This window comes from Hakea prostrata, chromosome 1 (genome assembly GCF_041222555.1).
Source record: "Hakea prostrata isolate BN-2017 chromosome 1, UWA_Hpros_2, whole genome shotgun sequence".
NCBI classification, from domain to species: Eukaryota; Viridiplantae; Streptophyta; class Magnoliopsida; order Proteales; family Proteaceae; genus Hakea; species Hakea prostrata.
Window position 1 is genome coordinate 17,136,998 of NC_142600.1, and position 19,866 is coordinate 17,156,863.

Consider the following 19,866-nt stretch of genomic DNA (forward strand, 5'->3'; position numbering starts at 1 on the left):
ATCAGAAAAGTGGTTAATGAGATAACGACCATAAGAGACATTCTATAAGAAATGGCAGCAAGGAATTCCAAAAAGGAAGGGCCTTTGCAAAAGGGCTCCGGTTCGGAATCATATGCTAGAACAATGGTGCCTCATCAAGGGGCAAGTTCTGCCAATAGTCAAAATGAGTCTTGTCAAGAAGCTCAAATGAGCTGCACAAGAAGAGAGAAAAAAATGGTATTGATGCAGGTGCTTCGTCATAGGCACTTTTGCAAATTGACAAGAAAATTTCTGTTTAATAAAATAGTAGGGCAATAGAGATATCAGAGTGTCAAAGGGATCTTTGTTGTGACAGTTAACTTGTATTTCATTTCAGTCAATGGCTTGGCGTTGGCTTGTTCTTCAACTTCTTCTTTTTTCTTTTTTTGGTCAAGTTTGTTCTTCAACTTCAGGTTCTCAATGAACCTCCTCCCCTTGGAAAAATCATTCCTGATGAGATAATCAAGGAAATCCTGAAAGCTAAAACCCTTGTAAGCTGCTGGGTGTTCTTTGTCCACAAGCTCTGTTGCAGGTTTAACTGTGTTCTCGAAAGCTAAGCTGAGAAGGCTAGCCAAAGAGAGCCTTCCTGTATTTGAGTTCACTAGAACACGGTGGACAACACTCTTGTACTTTCCATTGCTCATTATCTCCATCTGATCTCCTACCAGTACCATTAGTGCTCCTTCAATCAATGGCACTGGAGTCCACTTTTCTGCCTTGTCCATCACTTGGAGTCCCTGTTCACTTTGCAACAGAATGTTGTGGCATTCCTAATGTGTATTCAGGTTCTGGACATAGCCGGATAGCAGTTCACCACCATGACTTGAGAACCTTCTTCTATTTCTTCCTTCATATAGTTGGGGTTTAGCCCTAAGCTTTCAAGAATGGCTTCCACAAGTTCAACATGCAGTTTGTGTGTTGCCTCAGTATACTTGCCCATCTTTTCTCTGTGGAGTATCAGGTGTTGATCATTTATTAGTGTACTAACTAGAGTGTGGATCATCTTCCCTAATGTCCGTGCTCTTCTGACGCTCTCACAACCACAAAGCATGTAGGGCCCACAAATAAAAAATAAAAAATTATGAAAAAAAAACCCATCACCCTAACCTTAGGCCCTCCCTATAATTCGTGGTCAACAACAGATGGGAGACTATCCGGACTCTACTGACTAGGGCTGAAACTTGGTCAGCCCAACCCCGATTCAACATAGCTGGGTTAAATTATACAAAGAAGTGAAGTATCAAGTGTTGATCATTTAGTAGTGTACTAACTAGAGTGTGGATCATCTCCCCTGACGTTTGTGCTCTTTCGATGGCTTTACAACCATAAATTATGTGGGGCCCACAAATAAAAAATAATAAAATATTTACAAAAAAAAAAACCCATCACCTTTTCTTTGGGGCCCCTGTAATTTGTGGTCAACGATTGTCGGTGGAGATGATCCGGACCCTACTAACTAGGGCTGGAACCGGGTCAGCCCATCCTTGAGTCAGCATAACTGGGTTAAAGTGATGCAAAGCCTACTCACCTGTATCTTGGGGGATTTGAAGGCCAAAGATCTACCCATTTGGAGAGTGGATGAGAGTAGTGCTTGATGAAATCTCTCCAACGATGTACTTTATCTCTCGAATGGTTCATACTGGTGCCATAACTCACTGGCTTCTTCTCGTCGCCCAACAACAGAACCACCTTAGTCTCTTCAGGCAAATTGAATAAATCAGTAGCAATTTCCATAGCATTCGAATTCAAAACATTATTGAATCTCCGATCCAATAAATTATCATATTATTGATTGGTGATTGTCATTTTTTTTTTAATTTTTGATTTTTGGTTACCAATTACTAGTTTCTGAATCCGATTATCAACCATTTTTTAGAGAAAAAAATGTTTAATACTTGACTTTAATTGGACAATTTCCAAATACCGGTTTTCGAATCCAATTATCATCATTTTTCATAGAAAAAAATGTTTGAATACTTTGTTGTATTTGGATAATTTTTTATCCTGATATTATTTGATCTAATAAACAATTATATACGAATCCGAATCTGGTTTGCTTAGCCGACGATACAAATATTTTTCAACAAGAAAATTTTCAAACAAGAACACCGAATGTTAATTTTAGTTGTCCGTTTAGAGATTTAGTAATATCTATATTTGCACGTGAGAGAGAGATAGCCAGACTTTGTTTCTAATTCCTTTCTTCATCATCGTTTGTTTGTCAATGGCGCAAATCAAGTCGGCTAAACCTCACAGCTGGAGTTTTATCATTTTAGTTTCTCAGCATCGCAAAGCAAATTAAGAACCTGGGAGGTGGCGTGAATGAACAGAGAGTTGTTTTTGTAAATTTTAAAAATTAAATGAAGTTTTATTAAATTAAAAAACTTATAATTCTCTGCACCCTAATAATCAATTTAATTTTAAAATTAACAGAAAAATAAAGTGAGTAATTTGTTGAAGGGCCAGCGTGAGCAACTTGTAATTTTTGTCACTTAAACGCAAGAATTATAACCCGAGTTAAGTAAACAGCATGAAAAAAGCTCTAAAGATAAACTTATAACATCCAAATGGAACAAAGTAACTACTAAAAATTCTTACTAGAAAAACAAAGAAAGTAACTTCTGGAACTTTGGAGAAGCTTTGTCACAGTAAACTAATAATGGCTGAGACTGATATGAATTGTTGAAAAGGGATAAAAAAAAAAAGAGGAAATGACATATTTATGACTATAGAGTATACATATCTTTCTTTATAAGGGATTTTTTTTTTTGGGGGGGGGGGGGGAAGTGTCTGTATAAAGCTTTGATGGACCTGGACTAATGTGGGTTCAATAACTTTAAATGGCTGAACCAAATCTACACCCGCATCAGTTTCTCATTAGCAAGGAAAAAAAATAATTTAGTGGATAATATAATTTTGAGCAAATTAACTGGCACTTCAAAATGGAGGACTTAAAGTATTGACACTCTACTTTAAAAGTACAGAGACCTCAAAATTGAATTTTTATTGGATATATTATCAAATTTTTCATTGAAAATGGTTAAATTATTGTTTATTTTAAAAAATATCCATATAATAAATAGTGTCTGAAAGGTTTTCAGTGACAAATTGAACAACTATATCAGATGAAAATCCAATTTTGAGGTTTTCTGTGCTTTTTAAATATAAAGTGGGGTGTCAATGCTTTAAGGCCTAATTTTGGGGTGTCAGTACAATTTGTTTCTATAAATTTTGATTTTTTTAATTAATAACATGTTCAATTAAATGCATTTCAATATTATATTTTAGTACCTCATATCTTTATTCAAGATCTGAATAAATTGAAGAAAAAAAATCAAAAGAATGTAAAAATATTTTGGTCATAAACATAATAGAAAGTAAATGTAAAAAATCATTTTATTTGGATTGAAAATAATTTGAATCAATCCTAAATGATCCAAATAAAATTAGTCCAAAAAAATTCATTTTATTTGGGTTGAAAATAACTTGAATCAATCCTAAATGATTCAATCAAAAAAATAAGGAAAGAAAAAACTGCTTCTTTGTTTTGTGGTTCGTTTAAATTGACCGTTGGTCCGGCAGAATCTGAATCCGGTCCAGACACACTCTCGCGTCATTTGCGCACGTGCTCCTAAACACTGTAAATCCATATAGACAAGTTAGACAGACTCGACGGGGCTTCGACTGTGGAAACAATCACACTGGAGCCAACCAGATGTGAAAAAAGAGAATCTTCGATGGCTGAGATTTTCACCCTTCTTACGTGGCTGGCAGTGTCAGAGGAACCGCTTTAGCTTTATTGTAGTTGAAGACAAATTTGACGCGTAAACATGGTGGGCCACCACACAAGAAGTGGATATTGATAGATTTCTTCGTCGGTTCGTCACTTCGTCACTTCGTCCCCAAGGAAAGAAGAGAAGTGATGCTTATATGACCGCAAAGCCGAATTGAGGGTTGAAAGAGACTGCAAAAATCACACTAGTTTATTTGAGATCCAAACAAGGTTTGATTCTCTTTCTCATTTTTTTTTGTATAATCCGATCTTGCTTCGTTTCCATCACTGATATCCGTGGTTTTGTGATAAAATTCATCTGGGTTGAATTTGTGTACTTTTTTTAAATCCATTTTCCTCAGTTATGATCTCTAATTTAATTCTGTGTTTAAATTATGATTGTGCCTCTTGTACTCTTGAACTGGGTGCTGCAAAATTCGTATTTTTTTGGATATTTTGTTGTCCTTTTCCTATTCTTTCCCTTCTGTGTTGATGTAGATGGTCTCAGTTGTTGAATATCAGGTTTTTCTGTTTCCTTCTTGGTAGAATCTAGAAGGAAATTTTGGGGGATCGGTGGTGGTGGACAGAGGTAGGGTGAAATCTTTTTCTGTGGAAGACTGTTTGTTTTCACTTTTAACAATTTTGTAAGGTTTAGCTGATGTTAGTAAATATAGGAAGTCAGTCATGCTTCCGGGATGTATGGACATGTAATTACAAATGCAGTCTGTCTCCGAAAAATTGTTATCAAGTGAGTCTTCTTTAAATATCATGCTTGGCACGTCAGTCATTGCTCAGTTGCTGAATGCTTGGTCATTTGTTCGTGTCCCAAACATAGGGGTAAGACTGCATAGATCCGACCTTACCTAAACCCTCTTAAACAAGGAAGCCTTGTCTATGGGCTATGACCTGTCATATGATAAAACCATGATCTCAAGAAATTGCTATTTTTTTTTTACTTAGAAACCCCTATTTAGTAATTGAATATGCATGATTAAGTAATTTCCAAAATTGTAAATTTCCTTCTATAGGTATAATAACAATTAACATTAATTGCATGTTTTTGAAAAAAACTCATAATTAATTGATTAGTTTTATAAAAAAAATAATTGATTGGTGCATCATCCTTGTGTTGTTGTTTAGAACAGGAAACAAGTTGTAATTTGTATCTGCTCTTTGTTTTGTCATGAAGAACTTGAGTTTAGTAACTCGCCCTGATTTGGAGGTTAAATACAGTGTTGACAGGCAAGGAATATTTTTTCCTAATAATAACGATCGTGGGAGTAGGTTTGTAGTGGAAAATGAGGTAGGTTAACTCGTAGTCTGGTGGGATGTGTTGGCTAAGTCAGTTGCAATATTAGTTACAACTTTCTTCTGATAAGTCTTTTCTTTGATATGATTGAAATCATTAATTTGACTAGACACAAGTCACACAACGGCGGTGAACTCAAAGGTTAAAAAGCTGACTTAGCAGAGTCAAGAATTTTTAACCACTGCCTAGCTTGTACAGCTCTGCATGAACTTTAGTCATTATGTAGGATAATTTCACCATTTCAAAAAAAAATGTGATCCCCTATTTCACTTGCATCGTCAACTGCGATGGGATTGGATTGCTGATTTCATAAACTCATGGTGTATGGAGCACTGGTAAACATAAATAGCTAATCTAGATCTCTAAACAGGAATGCATTTGCAATACTACCAGAGATATTTGGGCATTGTATTGGCTAACTGACTTTACAACGAATATACTATTAAATTAGGATTTTCCCCCCCACAAGTTCATTGAAAAAGAATAATGGGTGTAACCTTATACTAGTTATACATTGACGGTCCTAGAAGGATGAAGTTGAGTTGGCCCTAACGTCATCTCACTTGGCACAAGTGGTTGCTCTGATGCTTAAGACATGCATCGTCAAACTGGCAGCCCAAGCTTTTACAATGTCACTAAGTCTGTGTCTCATTTTACATGGATCCTTGTATTTCATAGATTTTCATTCTTAACTTGTTATCATGCCTTCTATTCATTAGGACGGCCCCCCATTCAATGCACTGCACAGATGCTGGATGCGGAGATAAATAGGCTATGGTAGCGATATGAGTTTTGCTAGCCTAGAAACATAGGATTAGATAAGCTTCTTGGAACATTGGATCCCTGACAGATTGGAGTATGAAGTTGATAAACTTCACGAGGAAACAAAGGATTAATCTAATTGGTATCCTGAGCCTAGATGGAAAAGTACGAAATCTAAAGGATTCTTCGAACTTTGGTATTTAGGAGTTCAAAGTAATAGGAATGCTGTGGGGATGATAGTAGATAAGGATCGGCTGATAGACATAGTAGAGGTAAAAAGGTTGGGGATTAGGATTGTATCCATCAAACTACCGTAGGAGAAAGAGGTAGTCAAAACCGTTGCGTTTATGCACTACGGATAGGATTGGATGAGAGTTGTGATCACCAATTTTGGGACCATATAGATGAATTAAGGTAGGGTGTTGGCTAAGATGAAATGATTATGTTAGAGGTGACCCCAGTAACCCTGTTGGGAGTGATTGTAGAGGCTGTGCAGGTGGCATGAAGGATTTGGGGTTGAGAGGAGGAAGACAGAGGGTATACAGTCCTAGACTGTGGTAGTTTATGATTTATCCGTTGATGAACACTTGGAGATAGAGGAACTCTTACCTAAAGAGCGGGATTTATACCAATTAATCAGATTCCTTCCCTAACTTGAGGGAAAACAAACGAAACAAACGATAGAATGAGCTATAATGAAGCCGCAGATGAGGCTAAGAAGATGGTTAGGATAGCTAGGGCAAGGAAATATGAGAAGTTCTATACTAATTCAAACACAAAGGAGTGGAAAATGCTATTTAAAAATTGATAAAATGAGAGAAAGTGATCCAGATCCGGCACCAAATTTGCCAATTTCCCTTCAAGATCAACTTAGGGTTGATACATATGGGTGTTGGGCCTTTATTCAACGGGTTTATGTGGTCAATGGGCCCATAAGTTTAGTATTTAGGCCAAGTATGAAAATAAGTTTTTTTTTTTTTTTTTTTTGTTTATTGGTCTAAGTCTATAAATTCTGCTTAACTTAACTTACAAGGGAAGAATAGTTGGTCTTATGTTTTATTTCAGTTTTAAGAGTCTTAAGTCAGTCTAGAATATGATAAGAAGTCCTCAAAAGTTTAGTTATGAGAGTCCCATTTGAATTTGGATTAGTATGTTGGGTACGACTGTGAAAGTCCATTTTTAAGTCCTAATTTCACTAGGACTTCTTATGTAAGGCTATAAATAAAGCCTTGGGTTAGAGGACAGAATTCAGAATACAATTAATAAAAAGAGTGTTTCTGCCTAAGAGCAAGGTGTTGGTAGAGCTTATCATCAGTGGTAAGGGATCTCTATGTGATTGAGGTAACAACCTAGGGTTTTTATTTGAAGGATTCACCTTTGGTAGTGCTTGCAACCTGCCTCCACTATTCCATCTCCGTCTCGGCCCATTACCAGACTTGTGTTACAAGTAAGTAACAAGTCAACTCTTAATTCCATTCCACTTCTCATATAATCTTTCTTATTTATTTTCTTGAATTTTTGGACTTTTCAAGAGACCCAAAATTCGAGAGATCTATGGCAATCTAACCGTTAGATCTGTCCCAATCGGTACATCATCCTTCCAACCCTAGTGAACTTAGAACCCAATTTGACTCTATTCTGACCACCTGATTTCATGATATAATTTTTTCTTGACTTTTTGTACTCCTTTAGTCCCCCAAAATAAGATCCCTTATATTTTCTAATTTAGCAATCCGAACCCAATTTGGAGGATCACATCCCTGTACCATTACCTACATTTCCTCCAAGTTTTGCCCCATTTCTGTAACTTTTCATCTTGTATCTCAAGAACCTGCCCCATCCCACCAGATATCCCACCATTTTAAATTTCTCCAAGACTAATACCTCATTATCCTTGACATTCCTTGATGTGAACAGGGTTGACCTCCCTGGCAAACCTTGGCCGCTCCAAAGTGGTTCAACTAGGCTGGTTGAACCTTAGGGAGGGCAATTTGTCCTTATTCCCCCCTTGGAATAATTAACCCTCTAATTTCAGCATGTGAGTCTTTAGTTTTTTAATTGCAGCATATGTTAATTAGAGTCTTTAGTTAAATACAATTCAGCATGTGTCAATTAGATCCTTTAGTTAATTAGGCTTCTATTTCAGCATATCTCAATTAGAGTCCATTAGATCTATTATTATTTAATTAATAATTGGTCAGTTGTGATTCATTGTAATGGGATCCTAATCTATAAAGGAGTCCCATTCAGGTTTAGAGTCTTTTAGTAGGCTATAAATAAGCCAACTCTTTCTTTGTGAAGTTAAGTCTGATTATTTGAATAAGAATATTGAGTTTGGGGACCATGGTTCCTTGTTGAGAGGGCCACGGTGGATTTTGAGTCAAGTTTTCTTCTTCAAAGATCAGTAACTCTGGCACTCTTCTTCAGAAAATTCCAGCAAGTGTTCAACAATTCTCCAACTAAGTGAAGCATCCCAGCCCCTTCCCCCTTGGTGCCATACTCAAGCAGCATCATTCCCCAAGCCCCACAACATCCCAGCCCCTACCCCACCCCTACAATCTCCCCTAGGCCCTCCCCTCCCCTCCCCCTCTCTTACCCTACAACACTCCCTGTCTCCAGCTCTCTCAGTCCTCTCTCTCTGTCTCTTCTTCCCTATGGCAGCCAGCAGCACCCCTCCCCTATTAGGTCCCTAATCCCCACCCCCTTACCTCTCCTTTCCCTCCTAGTTGGATCGCATATCACCCCTCAGCCTATCCCTATCCTTAATCTGCCTAAAGCCTAAAGTCCTAACACTTCTAAAAATCCTGCACTTCATTTTCTTCATTAAAAAATCTGCAATTCACTGTCAACCTCTAAAACCTAAACCCTAGTTCAGCAAAAACCCCTAAGCACACTCCTAACCCACTTAGGATTAGCATCTCCTATACTGGCTCTACTTCCCCTTCCAAGTCATAACCCTAGTTGACTCCCTAAGAGTCCCACTCCAAGTAGGAAACCTCCAACTGAATGTAAGACCATTAGGATTAAACCTGAAGTTACAAAATAACTGCAACAGCCCATTCCTCACCTAACCGAAGCCCTAAGACTCTACTTTCTAAACCCTAACTAATAAATCCTGTTCTGGATTACCACTACAGCAAGGTTTCAAGTTTCAGACCTTCAGCCCCTTAACCCTAAGCCTGGCTGAATTCTTCTGGGCCTTTACCTAACCTTTGTGAACCCTAGAACCTTCCCAAACATCCCATGATATTAACCTATTTGCTGGAAAATTCTGGGCAGCTCTTAATTTTAGGGAAATCATCTAAAACCCTGACCCTAAAATTGGGTTTCACATCATTCCTCCATACCAATTAATTCAACTGGGAAATATAGCCACTAGTTAAAATCCAGTTGAGGTTATACCCATAATCCACCCCACATTTCTTAAGCAAAATTTCAAGAAACCCTTTCTTGGTCCCATATGAGTAGGTTCTCTCAAAAAAGATCTTGGGAGAACTGTTCCTCATTCACTTAAGGCTACATCAAACAGGAAGAGTAGAGATTTTACTTAGGCAAGATGTATAAAAGGGGAGGATGGAAGAGTATTGGTAAGGGATGAGGATATTGGGCAAAGATGGAATGGGTATATTTGTGTACTAAATAAAGATAAGTCATATATGACTGATTAGATTAACAACATTATTCATCAAGAGAGCCACCTCAAGGATATGTACAAAAGGTTGGTGTGGCAGAAGTTAAAGAAGTCAAAAGAAAGATGAAAGTAGGCAAGAAACAAGACCCATATGGGATCCCAATATAAGTGTGGAAAACCCTAAAAGTTTGTGGGGTTCATTGGTTGGCCAAGTTATTCAACAAGTTTCTAATCACAAGGGAAATGCTAGATGATTGGGATTAGTGGTTACGGTTTACAAAGTAAGGGTGATGTCTAGAGCTGCAATAATCATAGAAACATAAAATTAATGAGTCATGGTATGATACTTTTGGAGAAGGTTATAGAAGCTCGTTTAGAAGGGAGATTCATATCTTGAGGAACCAGTTTGGTTTTATGTAAGATAGATGCATGACAGAAGCTATCTACCTATTGAGGAGGATTATGGAAAGATGTCTAGCTCGTAAAAAGGATCTTCATATGATCGTCACTAACTTGGAGAAATCCTATGACAAAGTCTCTAGAGATTAATCAAACATGTCTTGCAAACAGAGGGATGTTGAGTAAATACGTACAGGTACCCAAAGACACGTTTGACTGTTTGGTGATCAGTGTAATATTTATGAAAGACTAGGAAGAGGAATTCCCAATTACAGTTGGGTTACGTCAAGGATCAGGTCTAAGTCCTTATTCGTTTGCACTTATCATGGATGAGTTAACTAAGAAGACCCAAGATGAGGTACCATGGTTCATTGATGATGTTGTTTTCGTAAATGAGATGAAAGTAGGGTTTAACGATAAGTTATAAATATGGAGTCGACTGGGAAACAAGATGCTTTAAGATTGGTAGATCAAAAGATGGACTATTTGTTTTCTAACTTTAGTCACATAATGATGGATGATGACATGGTGAAATTGAGGAGAGAGAGAGAGATGCTATCAAATGACTATTTCAGATATTTGGGCCTACTATACGCAAAGATGGTGAGATAGATGATGTTTCACAAAAAATTGAAGTGGGATGTACTAATTGGAGAGGTGCATCTGGAGTTCTATGTGACACAGACATTCCTTTAAAGCTTAAATGGAAGTTTGGTGACATTGTTTTCGACCTTCTATGGTTATGGGGCAGAATGTTAGGAAGTTAACAAGTGCCACAGAAAATCTGTATGTTGCATAAATGAGGATTTAAGGGTGGATGTATGAAAAGAAACAATAGGAAGGATGAAGCGAGGAACAAATATATTAGAGCTGATATGTGAGTTACCCCAGTCAGCAGCAGCAACCTCTAGAATAATTTGAGGAGGTTTAGCCATGTGCAACGGAGACTGGGGACACTCTTGTAAGGTTAAATGATCTTATTCCAATTAAAGGAGCTAGACGAGACAGGGGAAGGCCTTAAATGACCGTAGTGAGGTTGTGAAGAAAGACATGCACTCTGGGTTTTGTGACAAGTATGACCTCACAGAGAGTCTATTAGAGGGCAAGCATCCAAGTTGTTGACACCATGTAGCTGGGATTTTCCTGAGATTTTGGGCTACCCTCTTACCTCTTACTATCACTTTCATTTCTCATTTTGCCTTTTCTTATTTTGCTAATCTTATTTATTCTTTATTCCACTCTCATTTCTCTTAGTGTGGATCTTCAGTTTTCCTACTTTGTTTGAATTACCTGTAGCCGACCTTGTTTAGTTGGGAAAAGGCTGAGTTGTTGTTGTTGATAATGATGATGTAACATTTCTTTCATGCACTTCAATGGACATGGATTAGAAATCTGCTTTGGTAACCTCAGGATGTATTTAGCCCTTAAAGTGTCCTTCAATCGTTTTCAGCATTTAGTCCTTGATCTTTGGATGTTATATGTTGGAGATGCAATACTAGTATGGAAAATCTTGTGGTGATATATTTCGCGTTTCATCTGTATTTCTTCCTTTATTATGTGGATCGAGTCAGCACCATAACATTATTCACTTCAAATTTTGGCACTAATATTTCCTGCTTTTTAGTTTTTTTGTAATGGTGGAGTCTTTCTTTTAACAGCTTGCTTTTTTCATTTTTTTTCTTCAGGGAATTCAATCTCAAGCAAAGATAAAGGTTTCCATTCTCAGTTCTCCATAGTAATTCACAGATGGATGGTGTATCAAAATCCATAGTTGAGCAAGAGGAAATTCATCTGAAGCAAAAAAGCAAAGATGATGTGCCAGGGGAAGAGGAGAAAGAGATAGAAATTGAATTTAAGACTAAATCTGTGAAGAAAGAGAAGGTGAAACATAAAGAAAGAAAAGACAAAGAGGATACAGAACATGAGGAGGATGAAGAGGGAGAATCAAAGAAGGACAAGGACAAGGAATTGAAAAAGAAGGAGATGCTGAAAAAGGGTGAAGATGAAAAGCCGAAGGAAAAGCACAAAGAGCCAAAAAAGAAAGAAAAGGAGAAGAAGAGAAATGGTGAAGACGAGGAGCCAGAGGAAAAGCACGAAGAGAACGACAAGAAAGATGTAGTTAAGGAGTCGGACAAGAAAGGAGAAACCAAGGAGAAAGAAGCCAAAACAAAGGAGAAGAAAGACAAGGATAAAGAAGAGGACAGGAAAAAACTTAAGGATGAAGAATCAAAAGAAAAAGGGAAGATGAAGAAAGATGAAAAAGATGGGGAGTTGAAGGAAAAAGAGAAAGAAGAGAACGAGAAGGAGAATAAGAAGAAGAAAGAGGCCAAAGATGGAGAACCAAAGGATAAAGAGAAGACGGAAGACAAAGTAGAAAAGAAGGAGAAAGAGAAAAAGAAGACCAAAGATAAAGAGGAGAAAAAGGGCAAAAATGGGAAGGAGGAGAAGGAGAAAAACAGAGACAGCAAAGAAGAGGAGAGAGATAGCAAAGATGGAAAGGAGAAGAAAAAAGAGAGAGAAAAATGCAGTAGCAAAGAAGATAAGGAAAAAGAAGAAAAGAAGGCAAAAGATAAGAAGAAGGACAAGGAAAAAGATGGGAACTCCAAGGAAGACAAAGAAAAGCAAATTGCTGAGGAAGATGAGCACAAAAAATATGTTGAAGTCACTTCAAGGGAGGCCAAAGTAGAAGGTGAGGATCCAAAAGAAGAAGAAGAGGAAACGAAAGAGAAGAAGCTACAAAAAGTGAAAAAAGAAGACAAAGAAAAGGAGGAGAAAGGGGAGAAGAAAAGGAAGTATGGCAAGGACAAGAGCGGTGATGTTGAGAAGCTGAAGATTAAGTTAGAGAAGATCAATGCTAAGATAGAAGCCCTCCTAGAGAAAAAGGCAGACATCTCAAGGTTGATCAGCGAAGCTGAAGCACCGAACTCTGCCATTGCTGAAAAGACCAAGGACATGGTGGGTACCAATGATGCATAGTACCATAAGATAGTAGATTGTTGCTTTTATTCCTTTGCTCCACTTCCTTCCATTTCTCTCTTCCTTGTAGATGTAAAGATGTTGTATGATAACATGCTATAAGAGTTAAATAACCTAATATGTAATACTTGTTACTTAATCTGAATAGGCTTGATTTCAACCTGGCTTCTATTTATTTGATCACTTTGCTTGGAGATGTAGTTTGTGGGCTTTTCTAAAAAGTTATATCCTCTGGATGATTACGGTTTTAGCCATGCTTGGCAGTAACTTTTAATTGGTTCTGAATTTTGAGCTTTTGAATGCATTGTCGGTTGCACTTAGGTTTGTGATTAAAGTGTCTTTCTTTTTTCTTATTTAGCTGTGATGGCTATGCTTATGAAGATAATGTTATTATTGCATCAATTAGTGTAAAACAGCCCAAAATTCTCTTATTTGGTGAACTTAAACTTAAATACCATTTTAACTTACCCAAGTAGTTACTTAAATGTTAAATGTGTGGTTCAGCACCCTAAGATTGGTGGATCCCTACAATTAGAATCCTCATGATCATAATATAAATGCACCCTCTGTGGTGTACTACACATGCTAATTTTCCTGAAGAAATTTTCTAACCTGTGGAGGTATCAGCTTTGAAATTAAGTTGAATTTGACCAAAATGAGAAAACATAAACCATAATATATGTAAAGTCTGACAGTTAGTTTGTATCATTATGTATTTGAAGTTTATACCTTGATCATGTTTTCTGTTGCATTTTCCATGGTAGGGGAAGAATAGAAATTACAAGAAACATAGATGTCTTTTGGATCATCGGATGGGAAACAAAATGCCTATTCTGTAACCAAAACATCAATAATGGGTAGAGAACATGTCTCTACATCTGTTAGATTTTCTGTCCTTTGGTTGTGAGTCCAAATCCGAATGGGAAGAGTGGATCATAATGTGCATCCCCAACATTCATTGGAAGCTGATCAACAGTCTTGAACCAAGTACGTGAAAGCTTTCCGGTGAATCCGTAGTCCCCAAATAGAACATCAGCCACGCCATCGCCGCTTGTACCTGGAAGCCATGCAGCTACGAGGGCATCAATGGACTCGACGTATGGCTCAATCACCAGAGGTCGACCAGATACAATGACTACAACACACTGGACTGATCCACAGACTGCTTTGATTGTGGTTGGTCCAGGTTCTGGGAGTGTGAGGTTTTTGTTGTCACCAAAATATTCAGCATATGGTGCCTCACCCACAACAACAATGGCATGAGAGAAGCCATTTGACTTGACAAAGTTGGCATCTGGATTCTTTTCGTAGATAACTTTAGTGCTTGGATCAACTGAGGCTTTGATGCCAGCTAGGATGGTGGTACCTGTTCAATTGAAGAGCACTTTCATCAATGAATTTGATTATCATATGATAGAAATCGAATGTTAAAAAGTAGCTTTGAAGTGATTTTTGTGATGAGTTTGTTCTGATTATACGATTAAAACATAAAGTAAGGAAATGAACAACTTCTACTAGTACCAGTACAAAAATTCATACAAAAGGTCAAAATGAAATGAAATGAAAAAAAAATAAAATTTATCAAGTCAAAGGATGGATTAATTTTGGATATCTAATTCGGGTAGGGATATTCAAATTGCATACATGTTTTCATCTTTTGTCCTCTTTTTCAGGAATAGGAAGTGCAAATAATGTGTTAGGGACAATGCAGACTGACAGAAGCTTTTCATGAAAGGCTTTTCAATATGTTTTCATTTTATTTTTCTTAGGAAAGGCATTTCCAGGAGCAACAGGTGAGGACATTAAATTAGATAGTTGCTGTCCTACTTCTTCATCCTTCTTCCTCTTAACACTTTATTTGATGGTTAAACTGATGGATGCTAGGGTCTATATTTCGAATTCGTTTTCCAGGTGATCGACTGGAACATGAATTAAACTCGAATGAGGCCAATGAATAGGTATCTAAAGTCTTCGGCTTTTCCATTATTTTACAATGATGACGGCTAACCATCACTAAGACTCGTGATATTTTTTGGCATCAACCTGGCTGAGGTGAACTATAGAAATGATCTTTAAAGAATCATGTGTGCTACACAGGATGCATGGGATTGAATGATCATCAAAATGTTAATTCTTTCAACAAATGAAAAACTAGCTCATTAGGTCATCATAGGGAATTCACTTCAGTGAAGAATGAAAGTCCTTCAAGAAAGAAGAATTGATGACATGCACAACCTAATGTTAGAGCAAAGAGATGCCAACTGCATTGAATTTTTTTACAGGACAGTTTTTCTCAATTTGAAGGCAAGGATTCATGGAACTAACTAATCTCATTCAGTTGTGATAAGGCTAAAGAGGTAGAAACATACCAACTGTGTAGTTATTTCCGCTGTTTCCTTGCCATGAAATTGTCCACCCACCACATTGTAAACCCAAATTGTCAGCATGAGTTCCAGCAACAAGGATCTTGGGTGCCGTCTTTGAGAGGGGTAGCAATGGCTTATAATTCTCTTTGTCAGTCTTTCCATTCTTCAACAGCACCAATGATTTCCTAACGGCTTCCCTTGCAATATCTTTGTGTGCCTGTTCAAGAGACACCAGGTTTGATCATTGGGAACATATTCCAGACGCAAATGACCGAAGTGTTGAAAATATGCTCAAGGGAAACTTTTCTCTTGGTCTTTTTTTTTCTTCTTTTTAGTTTTTAAGCAATTAACAACTCAAAAACCAAATTACCGCCTGGAAAATTGGATTGATATTGTAAAGCTCTGAACTCTTAATGGTTAGTGTAACAAACCTGACATCCCAGCTGATCAACTAGGCTGTTATCGGCAATAGGATTTTCGAAGAGACCAGAGGTGAACTTGACTCTCAAAATCCTTCTTACAGCATCATCAATTCGACTAATGGGTATGACATTGCTCTTTACGAGGAGGAGCATGGTTTCGATGAACTCAGTATGGTTGTGTGGAAGCATGATCTGATCAAAGGAAACACGAACACATAATACATGATCATAATTAACCAATTTTAATTTCTTTGTGAATTTGGGAAAAACGGTTGAATAAAGAGTCTGATTTGAAACTCTATATTAGAGAGCCACTAACCATGTCAATGCCAGCAAGAACTGATGCTTGGACAGAGTATGTGTAGTTTGAATGCGGTGTGGGTGTAATCCTGTCAATGCCTTCCCAATCTGAGATGACAAAGCCCTGATATTTGATCCAAAACATAGAACAAGTAGCCTTAGCTGAATCCAGTTTTGAGAGGCAATATAAATTGTACATGAGCACAAAGTAACTTGAACTAGTTTTACCCGGAACTTAAGATTTTCTTTAAGGAAACCCGTAATAAGATCTTGGTTGGCATGCATCTTTTTCCCATTCCAGCTTGAATAGGAAACCATGATGGTTGAAACACCCTTGATGATGGAGTTGTAGTAAGCTGGCATGTGGATGCTGACCAATTCATGCCAGTCAATTATAGTGTTGTTCTCATCAATGCCCCTGATTGTGCCACCATCGCCGACAAAATGCTTTGAACAAGCCACCACCTTGTCCCTAAGATTCAATAAAAGAAATGTTTTGAGAGGAAATCAATCTAAGGATCTTATTTCTTCTACCCTATTATCTTTCACAGTAGTAGTCTAAAGGAAGGAATAGTGGAGTAGCAATGGTTCAATTGCAATTTTGCCTCCTAAGTCCTAACCACCATAGGAAGTCCTAGATTTTTGAGTGGTCATTGAGAACAGTATGCTTTCTCAGAGAAAGATATCTAAAGACATGAGTTCCCATGGAATGTTTTGCAATAGTCAGCAGTAAATCTATTTAGTGAAGGTCAATATGATTGCTATGAAGTATATCAGCTTAGATGATAGATGAAACCTTACTTCCCATTAAGATATGGAACTCCTTTCCCAATGTTAGGTGGAAGATCTCCCTGTAATCCAGGTATAATCTCTGTCATATCTTGGACGATCTTATGATCCTCACTGTAGCTTTCATAACATCGACCCCATCTTGGATCTCTGCAGACCTACATAGAGTGATTGGTAAAAGCAACTCAGTTCAAGAGCATAAAATTTTTCAAGCTCGATCCCCCAGCCCCCAAACTGAGCAGCAGCCAGCCAGCCATTGAAGACATCTCAGAATCCTCAAAAAATTATGACTTTTTCCATTATACTTACTGCAATGCATGGAGCAAAAGCATAGGGAATGCCTGTGGCTCTAACTTCAGCAGCAGTTGCAGCCCCAATTCTCTTCACAAGTTGAGGATCTCTGAACAATGAAAAAGTTCATTACAGGGTTAGAAATAGTAACAGATTTTTCAGAATACAGGAAAATTGTTGTGATGTTTGTTAACATGCAAGCTTACCTTGTTGCTCCAAGTCCAACATTGTGAGGGAATATTGTTGCACCATAGACATTGTTATGTCCATGAACTGCATCAATTCCATATATAATTGGAATTCCAAGACGGCTAGACAGAGAACCCCGCGTCAAATTGTTCACCATATCGACCCATTCTTGGGCGGTAGCATTAGGACGAGGTCCTTCTCCTCCACCGCTCAATACACTTCCTGCTCAAAACCGAAAAGCACAAGATTTCTTTAGATTACTACTTCATTCCTGATTCATCTGTTCTTGTTAAATCTACTAAGAAATTAACATCAACCTATTGAATATTGCTTCATTATCGCTGGTGTAGAATTTTTCAAATCTAGTTGTACCATTTGACCGATTTTCTCCGCGAGTGTCATTCGCTTCATAAGATCTCTGATTCTTACATTCAATCCTTGTTTAGGGTCTTTGTACTTGTACTCTTCTGCCATTGCTGCCGAGAAGCATAAACACAGAAGTCCCAGTAGGGGGATCCATAATCGTTGCATTTTCTGTTTAACTCAATTAATATTCTGCTCACACTGTAGACGAAAAGATAGTTTTAGAACCAAAAAAACCACAGAAATAATCAGAGGTGAAAATGTGAGTCATAGAATGAAAACCCAACAAGGAAATCTGAAACCCACGTCCATTCTAGCCAAGCAGTAAGTAATAGAGCAATCTGAAATCCAAAGACTTAAAAAGCCACAATGGATGAACAGAATCTGGTTTTCATCCCATGCAAACTAATAAGACTACAATACAATTGAGAAAATGAAAACCCAAAACGAAGAAAGCATCTTACCGAGTAAACTCCAGCCAAAAAGAATATTATGCTCAGAGGAGATGGGAATTCCTTACTGAAAATGAAAGAATGATATGATTTTGGAGTATTTATAGGATGAAATGGACTAGCATTCAAAGAGACAAATGCCGAATCGTCCATCCAACTCAGATGTAGCAAGTGTTACGGTTATCCATGGCAGCTGTAATTGTTATGTTATTCAGTTATTGTTTTTTTCATTTTTGGTAAGAAGTATAATTTATTAAATGCGGAACCCAATTACGAAAAATGGAGAAAAATGCGGAATCCTGAACGTGGATTTACTGATTTACGTATATATATAGCTTTCCAAGAGATAAGAACGGATCATACTAACTTTCTATTTTCTATGTTTAGTCTTAGGATTGAGAAAACCCTTAACATTTACTAGGAACACGTAGGATTCTTTATTTTTCTCACTTCAGATGGCAAATACAACTATTTGATTCCCTAATATTAAAAATAAAATTTTAAAATAAAAATGACTGAGTATAGATGTCATTTTTAATTATTATCCAATGATTACCATTAAATCTTTGTTTTAAGGAATAAAAAATTAAAAATAACTCACTATTCATAAATATTTTTCCTAATTATTCTTCATATTATCCCACATGAGTCTATACAATATGTACAGTGGTTTTATGCTCGCCCAATAGGAAGGTGATTCAGAATTATTATTTAGTCTCCATGTTGAATCCTGGCTTTGCCTTGGGTGTAATAGTCTGATTCAGATGTAAATAGGTTGATGATTTAGCAAAGGATCACTGCCCCATTGGGCGAGTATTAATACCACTGCACATTGTTTTGGACCATGTGGAATCTACTGTTGGATTATTTTATAATATTTTAGTTCAATTATTTCAATAATTAGTTTAATACAACTATACAAATATATAATGTTAGAAAAAGCAATGTATTCAATTTAGCTCAATAAATATAGATAAAGAAAGAGAAGAAAAAAAAATACCTGATAATTGTAGAGATGATTTAGTAAAACTTTAAGTTTGCTAGCTTTTCTAAATTTTTTCTAACTACTTAAACCGTTTGTAAGAGATGTGAGAAAAGAAAAGAAAAAAATAGAAAATAAAAGAGAAGACTTTGGAGAGAATAAAAAAAATTAAAAAAAAGAGAGAAATTTATGGATAGTGAATTAATTTCTAACTAAGATTTAATTTTTTGTTAATTAAAATATGATTTAATGATAATCATTAGATAATAATTAAAAATAACATCTATATTCATCATCTTTATTTAAAAAAATTATTTTTAATAAAAAAAAAAACAAAAGAGGAAAATGTGTAAATGTGATTCTAGGAAGATAAGATGGAAAACAATACATTTATGGAAGGAAAGCCAAATAATTTTATCTCGGGCTGGGCAGGGCAGGGATCTCCTACCCGAAAATCATTGGAACTTGACTATCTTTTATTGGAAACTAGTAAATACTTGATTGCATTTATGTCTTAAATATTTATACCAAAAAAATATATAAAAAATGTCTTAAATATGTGGACAACAACGACCTTTTAAACATTTTTTCCTTAAGTTTTGTTTTTTTCGTTGAATAACGTCAAGAATATTCAACCCCAAGGGCTGGCTCAGTTGGCAAAAGACCAACGCTTCCACATAGGAAGTCATAGTTCAAATCTCCTCGGGACAGGGGACAAAGTCTCTTTATATATTAATTTTATAAAAGCTTTTCTGAGGATGCAGTCGCGGTGTGTGCAAGCTGCTCGAATGAACCTCAGAAAAAAAGAAAAAAAACCAAGAATATTCCTCATGCATGGGGTCATA

General features: G+C 36.8%; 2 protein-coding genes and 1 pseudogene across 4 annotated transcripts; 1 reads left to right on the forward strand and 2 right to left on the reverse strand.

Annotated features, from left to right (window-relative positions):
- Positions 1–302: 302 nt before the first annotated feature.
- On the reverse strand, positions 303–7,660 carry LOC149027930 (2-oxoglutarate-dependent dioxygenase 21, chloroplastic pseudogene; annotated as a pseudogene).
- On the forward strand, positions 3,894–13,352 carry LOC149027931 (uncharacterized). Of its 3 annotated transcripts, none has more exons than XM_089167169.1 (2): positions 3,894–4,021; positions 11,577–13,350. In XM_089167169.1, exon 2 carries the CDS (start codon positions 11,638–11,640, stop codon positions 12,865–12,867), a length of 1,230 nt encoding a protein of 409 aa, XP_089023295.1. In that variant the 5' UTR covers positions 3,894–4,021; positions 11,577–11,637; the 3' UTR covers positions 12,868–13,350. The 3 variants fall into 3 exon arrangements, with proteins under 3 accessions (XP_089023295.1, XP_089023298.1, XP_089023300.1); XM_089167172.1 differs by lacking the exon at positions 3,894–4,021 and adding an exon at positions 4,044–4,124 and having other exon boundaries at positions 11,577–13,352; XM_089167174.1 differs by lacking the exon at positions 3,894–4,021 and adding an exon at positions 4,144–4,379 and having other exon boundaries at positions 11,577–13,352.
- A 209-nt stretch (positions 13,353–13,561) lies between these two features.
- On the reverse strand, positions 13,562–17,755 carry LOC149027932 (uncharacterized). Its single transcript, XM_089167166.1, has 9 exons — positions 17,542–17,755; positions 17,242–17,446; positions 17,054–17,144; positions 16,757–16,902; positions 16,184–16,427; positions 15,975–16,079; positions 15,665–15,847; positions 15,237–15,450; positions 13,562–14,233 (listed from the first exon to the last, which is right to left on the reverse strand). Exons 1-9 carry the CDS (start codon positions 17,753–17,755, stop codon positions 13,749–13,751), a joined length of 1,887 nt encoding a protein of 628 aa, XP_089023292.1. The 3' UTR covers positions 13,562–13,748.
- Between the last annotated feature and the right edge of the window lie 2,111 nt (positions 17,756–19,866).